Genomic DNA, 18,845 nt, shown 5'->3' with positions numbered 1-18,845 from the left:
TTGCTGCAAAAGGCCCAAAGAGGATGGAGCAACATCAATAGTGTTAAAAGGTAAAGGGACCCCTGACCATTAGGTCCAGTCGTGTCTGACTCTGGGGTTGCGGCGCTCATCTCGCTTTACTGGCCGAGGGAGCCGGCGTACAGCTTCCGGGTCATGTGGCCAGCATGACTAAGCCGCTTCTGGCGAACCAGAGCAGCGCACGGAAACGTTGTTTACCTTCCTGCCGGAGCGGTACCTATTTATCTACTTGCACTTTGACGTGCTTTCGAACTGCTAGGTGCGCAGGAGCAGGGACCGAGCAACGGGAGCTCACCCTGTCACGGGGATTTGAACCGCTGACCTTCTGATCCCTAGGCTCTGTGGTTTAACCCACAGCGCCACCCATGGAGGGCCTCTTAAATGTGTCTCGTAGTCCCACTCTGCTCTGCCTTGGTCGGACCTCCAAACTGGAGTCCTTTGTCCAGTTCCGGGCACTACAATTTAAGAAGGATGTTGAGAAGCTGGAAGGTGGACAGAGGAGGGCGACCAAGATGACCAAGGTTCTGGAAGCCAAGCCTGATGAGGAACGGTTGAAGAAGCTGGGTGTGTTTAGCCTGGGAAAGAGGAGACTGAGAGGAGATAGGAGAGCCATCTTCAAATATCTGAAGGGCTGTCCCATGGATGATGGAGCAGGCTTGTTTTTCTGCTGCTCTGGAGGGTAGGACTCGAACCCGTGGCCTCAAGTTACAAGAAAGGAGATTCTGACTAAACACAGGAAGAACTATCTGACAGGAAGAGCTGTTCAACAGTGGAACAGACTCCCTCAGGAGGTTGTGGACTCTCCTTCATTGGAAGTGTTTAGACAAACTTGGATGGTCAGGGGTTCTGTAGCTGTGATTCCTGTATTGCAAAGGAGTTGATGTATGGGAAATACATCCGGAAGACAAAATGTATCAAGGAGTTAGTGGTCTGACACGGAGCCCTTCCTGCCTCTGTTCCTTCCCCCTCCCTCGCTCTCAGTGCCAGATTTACGTATAAGCTAAACAAGCTATAGCTTAGGGCCCCACACTCTTGGGGGCCCCCCAAAAAATTTAAAACACCTGGATGTACATTTCCAAAATATAAGATAAAAAACAAAAATAAAACCTACATACAGCAGCAGTGTTTTGTTTTGTGTTGTGTAGGCTCCTATGATGTAAGTCAGGCATAGGCAAACTCAGCCCTCCAGATGTTTTGGGACTACAACTCCCATCATCCCTAGCTAACAGGACCAGTGGTCAGGGATGATGGGAATTAGTCTTTAATCTGATTTTGAGATGTTTTTAGGAGGTAATCTAATTATTGCTTGATTTTATACCAATGTTATGTATCTGGTGTTAGCCACCCTGAGCCTGACTTCAGCCGGGGAGGGCGGGACATAAAGAAATTATTATTATTATTATTATTATTATTATTATTATTATTATTATTATTATTATTAATTCCTTTGTAAGAAAATAAAATTTTCCGCACCGGGTACCACCTGACCTTCCTACGCCTCTGCTCCCATGTAGACAGAGACTTGATGCGTAGGGTTCGGTTCTCAAGGGAGAAACGTGAGGAACTTGTTACCTGTCAGGTGGGAACGAATGCTCCAGGAGGCTGGAGATGACTGTGTCCAAGTGCTCGGTCCTGCCTGCCAGCAAGCCCACCAGCTTCATCACCAGCCTCCTCGCACTGGGCTGGTGGATCAGGTCCAGGCGGCTGCAGATCCCGTCCACAATGTCTGAGACCTGGAAGGGGTTGGGAGGCAGGAAGGCATGAAGGAGGAGGAGATGGAGGAGGAGGTGGAGGAGAAAGGAGGAGGAGGAGATGGATGAGAAGGAGAGGGGGATAGAGGAGGAAGGAGGAGGAGAAAATGAAAAGGAGGAGGAGGAGGAGGAGGAAGGAGAATGAGGAGAAAAAGTGGAGGAGGAGGAGGAGACCTTCAGCCAGAGTCCTGAGTGATGGGCAGGTGTCTCTGTAGGTTGCAGTCACCTGGTGGAGACAGCGGCGGAGGAAGCCTTTTGGCTGCCCAGGGTGGCAGCATGGAGGTACCCACCTGGGGGCGGGGGCATCGTGATGTCACGACGCCGGACGGACTGTGCATGCGCGAAAATGCTACGCATGCCCAATCCATCCGGGCCGGCGCTGCTGCTCCCACGGCGACCAGGCAAGCCGCCGAGCGAGCGGTGGGTCGTAGGGCTGCCCTGTCCATCCATAAAGCAGTACGGACGGGTGCTCGGTGGCGCAGCCTGGTTTGGGGAGGGGGCGTCGAGTGTCAACCCCCTCCCCTGGAACCCGGGGCGTCCCGCCCTTCCTACGCCACTGGGTGGAGAGGCTATTGTGAAGTTCTGAAAAGCTCGGCCCCACTGCAAGAAGGACTCGGGGGTACAATGGAGGGGCAGACACATTTTTTTAGGGGGCACTGTGCATTTGGCAAAGCGACGTAGGGCTGGCGTTGCTCCTGTGGTGGCAGTGGCAGTGAGGGTTGGGCTGGTGCGGTGAGCTCAGTTCACCCTCCATGCCCCGGGCACCGGCAAGCAATGCTACGCCACTGCAAGGACTCCCCACCTGCCAAATCAGCATCCTCAGGACGCCCACCTGCTGTCTCAGACCTGCCCCACCTTCTCTATCTCGGCGCCGCAGTGCCTCGCCATGCTGGCAAGAAGCCCCTCTGTGGTGGTGCAGCAATAGGTGGTGCACTGCACCGTCAAGCCATCCAAAGCGGTCAGGATGAAGTCCGTCTTCTCTCTCGGGCTGAAGTAGACGCCAAAGACCTGGAGCACAAGGGGAGGGAAGGAGAAATGCTGCTGGCGTGTGGTTGGCTGGGGCAGAGATGCCCCCGCTTTATTCCTTTTCTCAAAATAAATTCTATTAAGGTTTGTAGAGAAAAAACTTGAAGCTTATTGTCTTTCCCCTTATTTTAAACCAAAGCAAGACTTTTATCTAGATACCATAAGAACACAAAAAGGGCAAGGGTGGGGGGAGAACTAGGTAAAGGGAAAGGTAAAGGGACCCCTGACCATTAGGTCCAGTCATGTGCAACACTGGGGTTGCGACGCTCATCTCGCTTTATTGGCCAAGGGAGCCGGCGTACAACTTCCAGGTCATGTGGTCAGCATGACTAAGCCGCTTCTGGTGAACCAGAGCAGCGTACGGAAACACCGTTTCCTTCCTGCCGGAGCGGTACCTATTTATCTACTTGCAGTTTGACATGCTTTCGAACTGCTAGGTTGGCAGGAGCAGGGACCGAGCAACGGGAGCTCACCCCGTCGCGGGGATTCGAACCGCCGACCTTCTGATCGGCAAGCCCTAGGCGCTGTGGTTTAACCCACAGCGCCACCCGCGTCCCATGGAAAGAGAAGTAGAGAAGGAAAAAGAAATAAATTTTAAAAAGAATAGGAAAGGGTTTAAAAGAGGAAGATAGAAAAATAAGACTCAGAAAGTAAAGAATTTCTGGTTCTTCATCTGCCTGCTATGTAAAAACAATATTCACTTCCAACAAAGCCATTTTCTATAAACAAATATTGAAATACCCTCAAATCCAGATATCGTTATTTCTTTTTCGCACAAAAAGTCCATGAGGGGGTTTCCATTCTTTAAGAAACGTTAGCAATGACTTTTCTCTGATTATACATGTCAATTTTGCCATCTCAGCTAAGAGGTGAGCCCTTTCCCCCCCATCCATGACTGCCAGAACAGTGGGAATTTTAATGTCCCAACCTGAAAGCAATCAAGGAGATTCACGGTGCCACGGATATTGTAGTGAGCAATATCCAGACATATATTTGTCCTCGGATAATGAAATGGAGGCAGTGAGAGATTTTACTTTCTTGGGCTCCATGATCACTGCAGATGGTGACAGCAGTCACAAAATTAAAAGACGCCTGCTTCTTGGGGAAAAAACCAATGACAGACCTAGACACCATCTTAAAAAGCAGAGACATCACCTTGCCGACAAAAGTCCGTATAGTTAAAGCTATGGTTTTTTCAGTAGTGATGTATGGAAGTGAGAGCTGGACCATAAAGAAGGCTGATCGCCGAAGAACTGATGCTTTTGAATTATGGTGCTGGAGGAGACTCTTGAGAGTCCCATGGACTGCAAGATCAAACCTATCCATTCTGAAGGAAATCAGCCCTTAGTGCTCACTGGAAGGACAGATCCTGAAGTTGAGGCTCCAGTACTTTGGCCACCTCATGAGATGAGAAGACTCCCTTGAAAAGACCCTGATGTTGGGAAAGATGGAGGAGGGCACAAGGAGAAGGGGACGACAGAGGATGAGATGGTTGGACAGAGTTCTTGAAGCTGCCAACATGAGTCTGACCAAACAGCGGGAGGCAGTGGAAGACAGGAGTGCCTGGTGTGCTCTGGTCCATGGGGTCATGAAGAGTCGGACATGACTAAACGACTAAACAACAACAATGCCCACCCCAGCTGTGTCCTCCCCCTGCCCCTCCCAGTTACCTCTGCAACTCTGGAGGGGTTTTTGAGAAACACGGATGGATTCCAAGATTCCAAGAACTCCTTGTGCTTGCGCTTGATGGCTTCCGTGTGGACGTTCTTCTCATCCAGCCTCGCAACTGACACACACCGGAAATTTTAAAAAACAAGAGCACACCAGTCAGTTTTGGGGCAGCGCGGTGTAGTGGTTAGAGTGCCGGGCTAGGGTGCAAATCCCTGCTCAGCCATGAAGCTCACCGGGTGAGGGTCCCCTGCCTCTCAACCTAGCCTACCTCGCAGGGTTGTTGTGAGGAGCAAATGTGGAGGAATAAAATCATGGGGAAAGGTGGAGCATAAATGTTATAAATATGATATAAGCAAATGAATATTTCTCTACACAATGGGCACCTACCTATTAGCCATATTAATTAGGTGCATGAAGTTACTGGGGAGCTATATTACCATAATCTCACATTTATTTATTTATTTTAAAAATAAATTAATTTATTTTATAAGACGCTTGAACAGAAAAGCTGTCCGGGTAAAATCCACGCTCCAGTTAAAAACAAGTATACATGAGACCATCATAATTAAAAATGAATAATTATGCTAGAAACATTCTTGTTCAGGCAAACCTACCGAGATGCTGTAAAAGCTGGTGCGAATTTTAATCTGTATTTAGTATTTTTAAAAACTTTTTGTGTGTTTTAAGGTATTGCGATTTTTTCCCTTGCTTTTAAAAAATCTTTTTGTAATCCGCTTGATTTTTTTTAAATCAAGCGGTGTATAAAACTTATGAAATGAAATCAGTAAGTAAATACAGCGATGAAACAAACAACTGCAAGGCTTTCCAAAGACATATTGTATCAGGAAGATTTTAATGCTTGATGTTTGGTTGTGTTTTTGTGTAATCTGTTGGAAGCCACCCAGAGTGGCTGCTTGCAGGTGGGTGGGTAATAATAATAATAATGATGGAAATAATAATAATAATAATAAAAATGATGGAAATAATAATAATAGATGGTAGTAATAATAATAATAGATGGTAATGATAATAATAATAATAATAATAATAATAATAATAATAATAATAATAATAAATTGTAATGATAATAATAATAATAACAACAACAACAACAACAACAGATGGTGGTAATAATGATGATGATGGTGATAATAATAATAATAATAATAATAATAATAATAATAATAATAATAATTTACTGCCCTTCATCTGTTGATCTCAGGCTGGTTCACAACATAAAATTAAAATATAAAAAACATAATAAAAATAAGAACAAAAACAAACCAATAACACCCCCCCTTCCTGCCTGGGCCTGACATCCTTCCCAGTGGTTCTGAGCTGGCCACCCTATGGCCACTGGTTCACCTTGCCTCATGGGTGAGCTGGCCCTGGGGTGAAAGGGAAAAGGAAGGAGGATGTGTTGCCCACAATGACTGGCAGCCGTTCTCCAAGATTTCAGGCAGGAGATGGCAGGGACTGAACCCGGCGGGACCTTCTGCTTCGCCACCCGTTTCTTACTTTTCTGGCCAAGCACGATCGCCAGGAGGAGGTGGACGCCCTTGGCTGCCTTGGAGCTGATGGACTTGACGGAGTCTCCGCAGCAGATCCCCAGCACCGCGACGAGGTGGCCCAGCCGGGAGAATTTGGACAGCGTCTGGCAGAGGAAAGGAGGCACAGCAGTGCTGAGCACCAGGAAGTCTCTGGGTTATTGGTGGGGCATAGGAATTTCTTCATATTTTTTTTCAAAATACAGTCCTGCCCCCACAAGGTCTGAGGGACAGTGGACCGGCCCATGGCAGAAAAAGGTTGCTGACCCCTGGTCTACTCACATCCAACTGTAATTTGCTGGCCACAAAGTTGAGCAGCGACGCACTGGTCCATATAGCCCTCTCTCGCAGGTCGGCCTCCGAAGACTGTAGCCAAGGAGCCATCAGCTGTTGGGAAGGGAAAACGCAACAGAGAAAAATCTGCAGCCATCCGGTCTGTTTGCTCGTCTTCCCAAAGTGCCAGAAAGTGTAGAGCAATCTAAGGTCAGTGTCCATGAGAAATACATAACATACATTTTGACTGCATGCCTGTACAAATTATCTAGGTGGAGCAAGCATTGTAAATATAAAATATATAGAGGTTGAGCAAGAGCTCCAACTTAGCCAGCAACCAAAGCCATGGGCAGTAAGATGGAATCCTGACAGTCTGAAGTTACTGTCCATGGTGGCCCAGGTCAATTCTGTGTCCAGGGCGGCTGTCTACCAGCTCCATCTGGTACACCGGCTGAGACCTTTCTTGCCCGCAGACTGTCTCGTCAGAGTGGTGCTTGTTCTGGTTTTCTCCCGCTTGGACCAGAGGAGTAGCAGGGGGGCGGGGGGCCGCCCACCCCGGTTTCCCATAATGGAGGGGGTGACAAATTATCAAGGAACAATTTTTTTGGAATTTTTTTTGGAATTTTTTTTTTTTTGAAAATGCCTTCTCCGAAGGCCTTATTTTACTATACTAGGGATTATATAGCTATATATGAAATTTCATGCATATTGGTTAATATCTTGACCCTCCTCCACCAAAATAGCTGTTCACTTGGCTGTTTTCCTATGTCATGAACGCTGAAATTTCAGTTCAGAGAACACTTACTGTTCCCAACCCTAACCCTGTGGAAAGCCATCTAATTAGACTTTAATTTGATTTTGAGATGTTTTTAGTAGGTAATTTAATTATTGTTTGATTTCATACCAATGTTATGTATCTGATGTTAGCCACCCTGAGCCCGACTTCGGCCGGGGAGGACAGAATAGAAATAAAAGTTTTTTTAATTATTATTCCTTTGTAAGAAAATATGAAATAACGTAAAACCATTTTTGCGGGGGGGGGGATCAGTGGGGGGGTTGACAAGAAAATTTCCGCACCAGGTACCACCTGACCTTCCCATGCCGAGGGGGGGGGTTACAAAAAAAATTTGTCCTGGGGTACCAATTTACCTTGCTACGCCCCTGGCTTGGACTACTCCAATGCGCTCTATGTGGGGCTACCTTTGAAGGTGACCCGGAAACCTACAACTAATCCAGAACGCGGCAGCTAGACTGGTGACTGGGAGTGGCCGCTAAGACCACATAACACCGGTCCTGAAAGACCTACATTGGCTCCCAGGATGTTTCCGTGCACAATTCAAAGTGTTGGGACTGACCTTGAAAGCCCCAAACGGCCTCAGCCAAGTATTCTTGAAGGAGGGTCTCCACCCCCCATCGTTCAGCCCAGACACTGAGGTCCAGCTCCGAGGGCCTTCTGGCGGTTCCCTCCCTGCAAGAAGTGAGGTTACAGGGAACCAGGCACAGGGCCTTCTTGGTGGTGGTGCCTGCCCTGTGGAATGCCCTCCCATCAGATGTCAAGGAAACAAACAACTATCTGACTTTTAGAAGACATCTGAAGGCAGCCCTGTTTAGAGAAGTTGTTAATGTTTGATGTTTTATCCTGTTTTTAATATTCTGTTGGGAGCCACCCAAATGGGCAGGGTATAAATTATTATTATTATTATTATTATTATTATTATTATTATTATTGCTTGACCTTGACCCCCCACCCTGTCCTCAATCCTTTCTTAAAACTCTTGCCTCCCTCCCAGCCTCTGTGCTCCTTTCCTCTTACCTGCAAGATCCTCTCCAGCTCCGAAGGAATTGGGTTCTCCACCATCAGCTGCTGGAGCATCTCACTGAAGGTCTGGTATGTTCTGATGAAGAGGTTCTGGGGGTGGGGGGTGTTGAAGGAGACCAGTTCACTAAGGACCAAGGAAAGGATGACCTTGGAAACAAGGAGAGCTAAGTGCCCTGCCTAGATTACTGCTCAGGACCACAAGGGTCATCTAGTCCAACCCTCCCCCCAGCAATGCAGGAATCTTTTGCCCCAATGTGCGGCTCGAACCCATGACCCTGAGATGAAGAGTTTCGTGCTCTACTGGCTGAGCTGGAAGTGTGGATTAGTTCCTTGTCAGGATCCAAGCCACAAACTTCCCACTGGACCAGCGTGGGAACAGAGATAGATAGATAGATAGACAGAGCTGCAACACTACAATTTGTGGACATTCAATGAAGATTCAGGAAAGACAAAAGTAAGCACTTCTTCATGCAGCACACATAATGCCTGAATAGCTCGGCTGGTTTCCAACACGGTGCTGAGAACGCCAAGGTTGCAGGTTCGATCCCCGTATGGGACAGCTGCATATTCCTGCATTACATGGGGTTGGACTAGATGACCCCCGGGTCCCTTCCAACTCTGCAATTCTATGATTCTATAATGGAATATTGGGCTGGCTGGGCTGGTGAGCTCCAGGATCTGGGGGGATTCCCATACAGTGATACCTTGGTTTACAACCATAATCTGTTCTGGAGGTCTGGTTGTAATCCAAAACGGTTGCAAAACAAGGCACAACTGTACATAAAACCCCTTCTTTATATCATGGCTGGATAAAAAGTCCACTAAACCAGGGTGGCTAAGCAATGGACTGCAGCTCCCATCATCCCTAGGCAGCACACCCAATGGCCAAGGATGATGGGAACTGGAGTCCAGCAATATCTGAAGTGTCACGGGTTAGCTGTGCCTGCCGCAAAACCGTCAAATTGCATTTCTTGGTCCAGATAGTATTGATCTGATGTGCAGAGATCATTCCTATTCTAATTAATCCAAGAGGGTTCTGGAAGCTTCTCTGCGTGAAAGAAACAAGCAGAAGGTTCATCATGATGTTTGGGTTATTGCTTCCGAGAAGCTGAGTACAACGGGCTTAAACTGGTTCTGTTATCTCTTTCTGTCAAGGTCGTGCTGACTATAAAAGTAAGGCCAGAAGGAGCATGGGTTTCACTCTCTCTTTCTATCTCTCTTTCTGGCGTGGTGTTCTGAACACAGCATGCTTAGTGTTAAGGTTTAGCCTTATTGTAAGTTACTCTGCAATTCTGATTTTATGATAGTTAGAAACTATGTGACTCGCTGCCATAGGCAGCAGTTATAGCCACCCAAAGAGAATTGGACCCATTCATGGAAGGAGGGGAGGTACCAGACACAGGAGCTCTGACCTCCCTCCACAGTTGGAGGCAGCACTGCCTCTGAATACCGGTAGCTGGAAGCCACAGAAGAGAAGAGCGCTCTTCCGCTTGCAGGATTCCCACTGAAGCATCTGGTTGGCCACTGAGGCGACAGGATGCTGGACTAGATGGGCCATTGGCCTGATCCAGCAGCCTCCCCTTATTATGTTCGAAGCCCGAGAGGAAAACAAAACTACCTTTGCGTACTGGGCACTGGCAGCATCGGCCATTCCTTCCTCTTGTCCCGCCTTCAGAGGTGAAAGGGCAAAGACGCTCTTGAAAAAGGTGCGGAGCAATATCCCCTTCTTGTAGGACCCCATCGCTTTTGTGACGTTCGCCTTGCTGGTAGAAGAAACGGGAATCAGAGAATGGCACTTTGCCAGCTGGGGAATGATTCGAGATGGAGTCTGAAAATTCTGGTGGGCTTCTGGCTGGGGAATGGCTCGCTCGTGTTACTTTTAAGATTTCAACCCAGCCTTTCGACCTATGATCTCATGGATTGATGCTTTTGTTTTCCCTAAAATCTGTAATTTTAGGACAATAATACAGAAAGGCCTACATTGGCTCCCAGTGTGTTTCCGAGCACAATTCAAAGTGTTGGTGCTGACACTGAAAGTCCTAAACGGCCTCAGCCCAGGATACCTGAAGGAGCGTCTCCACCCCCATCGTTCAACCCGGACGCTGAGGTCCAGCTCCGAGGGCCTTCTGGCAGGTCCCTCCCTGTGAGAAGTGAGGTTGCAGGGAACCAGGCAGAGGGCCTTCTCGGTGGTGGTGCCCACCCTGTGGAATGCCCTCCCATCAGATGTCAAGGAAATAAACAACAAGCTGACTTTTAGAAACAGGTAGGTAGCCGTTTTGGTCTGCCATAGTCAAAACAAAATAAAAAAATAAAAAAAATCCTCCCAGTAGCACCTTAGAGACCAACTAAGTTTGTTCTTGGTATGAGCTTTCGTGTGCATGCACACTTCTTCAGACATCTGACATCTGAATGCAGCCCTGTTTAGGGAAGTTTTTAATGTTTGATGTTTTATTGTGTTTTTAGTGTTCTGTTGGGAGCCGCCCAGAGCGGCTGGGGAAACTCATCCAGGTGGTTGGGGTATAAATAATAATAAATTATTATTATTATTATTATTATTATTATTATTATTATTATTATTATTATTACTATTATTATAAAATTAAGGATTGCAACTGATTAGTTTAAGGTTACCATTTCCCCCCCAAAGAATCTGGGGACACTTCTCAACTTCAATGGATTTTGTATGGGGACTGATTTGTAAATCCGGGGACTGTCCCCAGGAAACAGGGACGTATGGTAACCTTAGATTAGTTAGTTAGCATACATAGTCGCAGCCAGAAGTCACCAGAACTCAGTTCCGGCACCTCTCAGGTGGGCGCCATTGCCCTTATAAGAGAACAAGGGAAGTGTTCATGGTGAGCTCTGGCACCCCCTTTTTTCCTAGAAAAAAAGCACCGCACAGTCCTGAGCAGCAGGGTAACACAGACGGACATTAAAAGATCTCATCTTCATTTGGGTGCCACCACAGAGAAGGCCCTCTTCTCCAGCAGCTTCCTGCTAGACCTCATAAGGCAAGGTCATTGGAAGACAGGTGTCTGAAGGACATATTTACTGAGGGAAAAGTTTGAGTGGAAGAAAATGACCCTTTAGGTACTGTGCTGGGCAGCCTTCACCAATAGTGGCAGCCTACAAATGTTTTGGACTACAATTTCCATAAACCCTGGCCATTGGCTATGATTGCTGGGGCTGATAGGAGTTGGAGGTCCAATGATATCTGGAGGGCGCCATGTTATCTCCTCCGAATCTATGAGTCGCCACTTCATTTGAAACCCTTGGCCACAAGTGTAAAACAGATTCCTTTTGCACGGCAGAAAGCTTCAACGCAGTCGCGTTGCCACAGTGGGTCAGGAGTTAGAAGTCAACCCAGGAAGTGAGCTAAGGAATTGAATCTACCTCAAGTCAATAACGGTGGCCATAGCATGAACACAGATGACGCTGGATTCTGTATAATCTCTCTTAATCATCTCCTGTAAACGAGAAGTGGGGGGAGGGGGGGTTTAATCACCCCAAGTGAGATATCCTCAGCGAGTGAGGTAGAAATCCTGCAAAACTCATCGACGGTGAGGTCAGCGCCAGCGCACAAGAATGTGGCCTGACCATAAGATTGGTAAGAGGAGGGACCTTAACTCCAGTTAAGGTACAAGGAGGGCTATGCATGTACAGGGGAAAAGGAAGGGTTGAGTAAGTATTTTCAAGAGCGGGGTCAGATTGAAAAACAGGCAAACAAGCCAATAGAGAAACTCACTGTTAAGATTCCGACAACATCGGACGTAAAGTTATCCATAAAAAAATCAGTCATGTTGCTCCAGTTGATTGTCTTGCTGAGAATGGATAGGAACCTGAAAAAGCTTTTCTTCATGACATCTTCCTAAAGGAAATTGTGTGTGTGAGACAGAGAGAAGAATTCATTATTATTATTGATATATCCCACCTTTTTTTCTCCAGGGAGCTTGAGGTGGAGCACATGGCTGTTCCTCTGCTCATTTAGGCCCCACAACAACCCTGTGAAGGAGGCCAATCTGAAAGACAAACACGGGGGGCAACCCCTAGGGGCAGGGCACTGCTCCCTAGCGCGCGCACACACCCTGACATCATGACGCATGCGCCGTGACATCACGGCGCGTGCGCAACATCCCAGGTGGATTGCGCATGTGCGAACATGCGCAGTCCACCCAAGATGGCGGGCGCGGGCAGCTGGCACTCCTTCTGACCGTGTGGTAGCACAGCAAGTTTTAAGGGTGCAGCGCGCGAACAGCAGTACAGGCACTGTGCTGCTGTTCGCGTGCTGCAGCCTTAAACGTTGCTGCGCCTCACGCGTGCTGGCGCCGCCAATTGCAGGCTGGGGCACCGCCCCAAGTGTCACCCCCCCCCAGGGTGGTACCCAGGGTGGACCGCCCCCTACACTCCCCATCACTCCGCCCCTGGTCTACCATACCTCTTTCTTACTGTTGAAGTAATCTATGGTGCTCCTCCAGGAGTTCAGCAGAAGCTCAGGTTCCTGAGCAGAACCAGGGTTCTCGCTTTCTTCCCAGATGGTTGCCATGGCAGAGAGATCAGGGACTAAAAGCGCCAGGGAAGAAGAGAAGAAGAGTTTGGATTTGATATCCCGCTTTTCACTACCCGAAGGAGTCTCAAAGTGGCTAACATTCTCCTTTCCCTTCCTCCCCCACAACAAACACTCTGTGGGGTGAGTGGGGCTGAGAGACTTCAAAGAAGTGTGACTAGCCCAAGGTCACCCAGCAGTTGCATGTGGAGGAGCGGAGACACGAATCCGGATCCCCAGATTACGAGTCTACCGCTCTTAACCCCTACACCACACAAGGAGAAATCAGTTACTCTGCTGGTGGGGATTCAGGGTCCCTTGATGATTAAGGATCTAACAGCTTGCTCCAGAGGTAGTTTGCCTGTAGCAGGGGTGGGCCAAATGCGGGGGCCAAATTCATCCTGCTTGGCACCTCTCCCTGGCCTGCAGGACTTTCTCCAGGGCACCCGCCCCTCTCTAGGTCACCTGCCCTGGACGCAGAATAGAGAGGAGTGAAACCAGCCTATGTTGCAAAGCTAAGCATTTTGTCATTGCCCCGCCCACTTTTGCTTCTGGCCCCACCCACCAATGGCAAGTGGCCCCCAGGAGGGAGGGCAGCCCTCAGTCTGCAAAAGATCTCCCAGCCTTGGCCGGCAGGATCCATGAAAGCTTTCCTCAACTTCTGTGCGTGCATGTGATATAGAATTAAGAACCTGGGGTGCTGTCTGAGGCCAGTCTACCAGAGAAGCGTGTGAGGAGGTCTGCGCAGTACCGAATTTACGTATAAGCTAAACAAGCTATAGCTTAGGGCCCCACTCTCTTGGGGGGCCCAAAAAAATGTAAAGGGGGGGAAATTGGATGTACATTTCCAAAATATAAGATAAAAAACAAATTACTTTGATAAAATACATATTTTGTTATGTGGAAATGGCTTACATATTAGGTCCATAAATTACCATATAGAATATATTCAACACAAAAAACAGCAACCATTTGTTGTTGACAAAGGACAGCTGGACATATATAGGGACCCATTACCTTCAGCAGCTTAGGGCCTCATCAAACCTAAATCCGGCCCTGGGTCTGAGCTGGTTGCTGCAGCTCAGACCACATGGCTCTTACAAGCCACACTTGAATTCCTATACCAATAATTTGGGAACTTTCACCACTGTAACTAAGCCAGGTTTTACTCCCTGTGCAACTTTTCTGACGGATGTGTGGAAAAGCACATGAACCTGACCTTTGAAGAGTTTGTGAGGAAACCCATTTTTAACTTACCAAACCTGTGGCCTTTTCCTGTGCTTGGGGCAACAGGGGCTGTTTGATTACTCACAAGGGCATATTTTAAAGGCCTAACAGCTGATATTGCTGCATATTTCACTTTGCTGCATATTTTAAATCTCTGCTGGGATTCCCTCACCAAAGAGAACTAGCCCCCCAAACCTGGAACTTGGCATCTAGGAATTAGCCTTTCATATATATTTATTTTTCCTCGCATCAAAAATTCCAACGCAGTCTGAGCCACTGAGGCCTTGATTTACCTGAAGTCATGGTTTTTCGTCGCCTCGTCTTTTCCTTCTTCCCCTTCCGGTAGATTTTCTTGAGGCACCGAAGCAGCGGCCCACTTTCATCCGTGATAGACTCGGTTGTGTCATCCTGCAAGTCCCCTTGACTCAGGTCTGTCCCGCTCTGGCTACCCAGAAAAATTTCAGAATCTTCCCACCCCAGGGGGGAAGATCCTCGGAAGATGTCGTCTTCATACTCTCCCAGGTAGCTGTTCAAATCCATTCTGCAACCGAGACAGGAAGAAGGAACACCTCAGGTTGTGTTTACAGAAACAAAAAGTAAGGTAAAGGACCCCTGGATGGTTAAGTCCAGTCAAAGGCGACTATGGGGTTGCGGCGCTCGTCTCGCTTTTCCGGCTGAGGGAGCACGGAAACACCGTTTACCTTTCTGCCACAGCGGTACCTATTTATCTACTTGCACTGGCGTGCTTTTGAACTGCTAGGTTGGCAGGAGCTGGGACAGAGCAAATGGAGCTCACTCTGTCGTGGGGATGACAGACCCAACCTCATTGGCTCTTCCTGAAACTAGTACCGGTATACACCAACCAAAACCTGTTGAAATTCTCATTTGTCCTAATCTATTCTTGCGATTGAATTATGGTGCTGGATGAGACTCTAGAGAGAGTCTGCAGAAAGATCAAACTTATCCATCCTTAAAGAAATCAGCCCTGAGTGCTCACTAGAAGGACAGATCCTGAAGTTGAGGCTCCAGTACTTTGGCCACCTCATGAGAAGAGAAGACTCCCTGGAAAAGACCCTGATGTTGGGAAAGATGGAGGAGGGCACAAGGAGAAGGGGACGACAGAGGATGAGATGGTTGGACAGTGTTCTCGAAGCGACTAGCATGAGTTTGGCCAAACTGCTGGAGGCAGTGGAGGGTAGGGGTGCCTGGCATGCTCTGGTCCATGGGATAATGAAGAGTTGGACACGACTGAACGACTGAACAACAACAACATTCTTGCAATGCAGTTCTCCAAACAAGATTTGGGCACAGTGGTGTGTGTATTAGGCGAGTGTGCCTTTTTGTAAGAAACCACAAACAAAAATGTGTATATTGTGAGAAATTTCTATGAAATTGACAGATTCCTTCCATCTGTCATGTGGATGCTGGTGGTGGTGGGAATCAAGAGGGTAAAACAATGATTCCATCATTATTTAGAATCATAGAATCATGAGAGTTGGAATCAGAATCATAGAGTTGGAAGGAACCCGCAAGGGTCATCTGGTCCAAGCCCCTTGTAATGCAGGAATCTCAGCTAAAGCATCCATGACAGATGGCCATCCAACCTCTGCTTTAAAACATCCAAGGAAGGAGAGCCCAAAACCTCCCAAAGGAGACCGTTCCACTGTTGAACGCCTCTTAATTTATCTGTGTTGTAGATGCACTGTGTGACTTCACCTTTCCTAACGAACTGAGATGATGCAAGCAGCTTATTCCTCCAGAAAAAAAGGACCAAAGATCTGTATGTACGGAGCAGCACTTACTGTCCGGCTGAGAGTAGATTTGATCTTCGGTTCACTCCAGGCAAGCAGCTCAAGAGGCAAAACTCAGCCTTACATCGCTGGGCAAGGGCAACTAGTGCTGGGGAGGGGGGGGGTGAGATTCACTGGGTGGAGGGTTTACACTGCAGCTGGGTGGGGTCACCCGGGAAACCGCAGGGCACAGTTGCTATGAAAACACACAGGTAATAAAGGGTGGACCAAGGTGCGTGCTGACCCGGTGATGTGGTCCCTGGGCTCCTGAAGATTTTCTCAATGTTGAGCTCAGGTGAGTTTCTAAAATTAGGGGTGGCGTGGAGAAAGTGGGTGGAGGGAAGGTTTTCCTCCCTCTCTCATAATGCTACAACTCCTGGTCGGAAGATGTCAGGACAGATAAAAGAAAGTAGTGCTGTACTTGTTAAACCATGGGTAGGCAAACGAAGGCCCGGGGGCCGGATTCGACCCAATCGCCTTCTGGCCTACGGACGGTCCGGGAATCAGCGTGTTTTTACATGAGTAGAATGTCTGCTTTTATTTAAAATGTATCTCTGGGTTATTTGTGGGACCCGCCTGGTGTTTTTACATGAGTAGAATGTGTGCTTTTATTTAAAATTAATCTCTGGGTTATTTGTGGGGCCTGCCTGGTGTTTTTACATGAATAGAATGTGTCCTTTTATTTAAAATGTATCTCTGGGTTATTTGTGGGACATAGGAATTCGTTCATTCCCCCCCCCAAAAAATATATAGTCCGGCCCCCCCACAAGGTCTGAGGGACAGTGGACTGGCCCCCTGCTGAAAAAGTTTGCTGACCCCTGATTAAACTATGGAACTCCCTGCCACAGGAAGCAGGGATGGCCACTAACCTGGATGGCTTTGGAAGTGGGTTAGACAAATTCACAGAGGAGAAGGCTGAGTTTCTGAGCTCCGCTCTGCCTCCAGAGCAATGCTTTTGAAGACCAGATGCTGGAAACCTCAGGAGGGGAGAGTTGCTCTTATGGTAGAGTTCTGCTTTTGGATTTCCCAGAGACATCTGGTCAGCCACTGTGAGAAGAGGATGCTGGTCTAGACGGGCCGTTGGCCGAATCCAGCAGGGCTTGTCGTTTCAAAGTCTGGCACTGCTCTCAAATATGGATTATGCGTTGAAAGGCTAACAGATCTGGCATTTCTGATCCATGTTTTTGTCATTGAATTCTACTCAATATTGATCCAGAGCAGATTCCAACGTATAGTTAGCAAGACAAAAACTTAAACACGTTGCAGGATTCCCCCCCCCCCAAATAGACCAGAGGCAATTGTACTTCATCCAGCAGAGCTTTACTGATACTGAAGCCAAATGAGCATAATGGTCACAAATCCAAAACATTCAGGATTGGCACTGTCCATAAGAAATACAGTTGCAGCAGACTTAACTTAAACTTACAGTAACTTATAATAAGACTAAACGTTAACACTAAGCATACTGTTTATGGAACACCACACCAGAAACAGAGACAGAAAGAGAGAGTGAAACCCATGCTCCTTCTGGCCTTACTTTTATAGTCAGCAGGACCTTGACAGAAAGAGATAACGGAACCAGCTTAAGCCCTCTGTACTCAGCTTCTCGGAAGGAATAACCCAAACATCATGATGAACCTTCTGCTTGTTTCTTTCATGCAGAGAAGCTTCCAGAACCCTCTTGGATTAATTAGAATAGGAAAGATCTCTGCACATCAGATCAATACTATCTGGACCAAGAAATGCAATTTGACGGTTTTGCGGCAGGCATAGCTAACCTGTGACACTTCAGATATTGCTGGACTCCAACTCCCATCATCCTTGACCACTGGACATGCTGGCTAGGTATGATGGGAGCTGCAGTCCATTGCTTAGCCACCCCGGTTTAGTGGACTTTTTATCCAGCCGTGATATAAAGAAGGGGTTTTATGTACAGTGGTACCTTGGTTTGCAACTGTTTTGGAATACAACCACGTCAGACCCTGAAGTGTGTGTCCCTTTTTTTGGATTACAACACATCTTTGTTGGATTACAACCATTTTGGGGGGGGGGGATTGGCGAAAACACACCTTGGGTTACAACCTGTTTTGGTTTACAACCGGACCTGCGGAACAGATTATGGTTGTAAACCAAGGTATCACTGTATGGGAATCCCCCCAGATCCTGGAGCTCACCAGCCCAATATTCCATCATAGAATCAAATAATTGTAGAGTTGGGAGGGACCCAAGTGTCATCTAGTCCAACCCCCTGCAATGCAGAAATCTCAGCTCAAGCATCCATGACAAATGGTCATCCAACCTCTGCTTAAAAACTTCCTGTGAAGTAAAGTCCACAACCTCCTGAGAGAGTCCATTCTGGCGTTGAACAGCTCTTACTGTCAGAAAGTTCTTCCTGATGTTTAGTCTACTTTCTTGGAACTTGAAGCCATGGGTTCGAGTCCTGCCCTCTAGAGCAGGAGAAAACAAGCTTGCTCCCTCTTCCATGGGACAGCCCATCAAATGTTTGAAGAAGGCCATCCTATCTCCCCTCAGACTCTTCATTTCCAGGCTAAATACACCCGATTCCCTCAACCGTTCCTTGTAAGGCTATGTTTCCAGAGGCGTGGAACAGATATTACATAACTGCAAATACTAGGGCAATAATCATAGAATCCTAGAGTTGGAAGAGACCACAAGGGCCATCCAGTCCAACCCCCTGCCAAGCAGGAAACACCATCAAAGTATTCCTGACAGATGGCTGTCAAGCCTCTGCTTAAAGACCTCCAAAGAAGGAGATTCCACCACACTCCTTGGCAGCAAATTCCACTGTCCAACAGCTCTTACTGTCAGGAAGTTCTTCCTAATGTTTAGGTGGAATCTTCTTTCTTGTAGTTTGAATCCATTGCTCCGTGTCCGCTTCTCTGGAGCAGCAGAAAACTAATTTTTACACACATTTTACTTATCGAGGAAAGAATTAATTGATATTTGTTTAACCCAAATATCTCTGGAATTCCCGAGTCATGTCACAACTTCATGGCACTTTGGAATTTGAAAGCTGAAATATTCGACACATTGCTGGACTACAAGCCAGCTCAAGTCAGCAGGCACAATGGAGGGCAACATCTGGGTATGTTCACAGAGGAGGAAGGCTGTCACTGAGAGTCTCCTGCTTTGTGTCCCAAGTCATTTGCTGTATGGTAA

General features: G+C 47.5%; 1 protein-coding gene across 1 annotated transcript; it reads right to left on the bottom strand.

Moving 5' to 3' along the window:
- Positions 1 to 1,586: 1,586 nt before the first annotated feature.
- LOC117045035 (protein MROH8-like) lies at positions 1,587 to 14,415 on the bottom strand. The gene is made up of 10 exons (XM_033145821.1): positions 14,169 to 14,415; positions 12,541 to 12,665; positions 11,499 to 11,572; positions 9,724 to 9,868; positions 8,100 to 8,195; positions 6,296 to 6,400; positions 5,985 to 6,120; positions 4,466 to 4,581; positions 2,625 to 2,777; positions 1,587 to 1,751 (listed from the first exon to the last, which is right to left on the bottom strand). The coding sequence occupies exons 1-10, from the start codon at positions 14,413 to 14,415 to the stop codon at positions 1,587 to 1,589; spliced, it is 1,362 nt and encodes a 453-aa protein (XP_033001712.1).
- Positions 14,416 to 18,845: the final 4,430 nt, after the last annotated feature.

This window comes from Lacerta agilis, chromosome 4 (genome assembly GCF_009819535.1).
Source record: "Lacerta agilis isolate rLacAgi1 chromosome 4, rLacAgi1.pri, whole genome shotgun sequence".
NCBI classification, from domain to species: domain Eukaryota; kingdom Metazoa; phylum Chordata; class Lepidosauria; order Squamata; family Lacertidae; genus Lacerta; species Lacerta agilis.
This window is presented reverse-complemented; position numbering and strand designations above follow the sequence as displayed.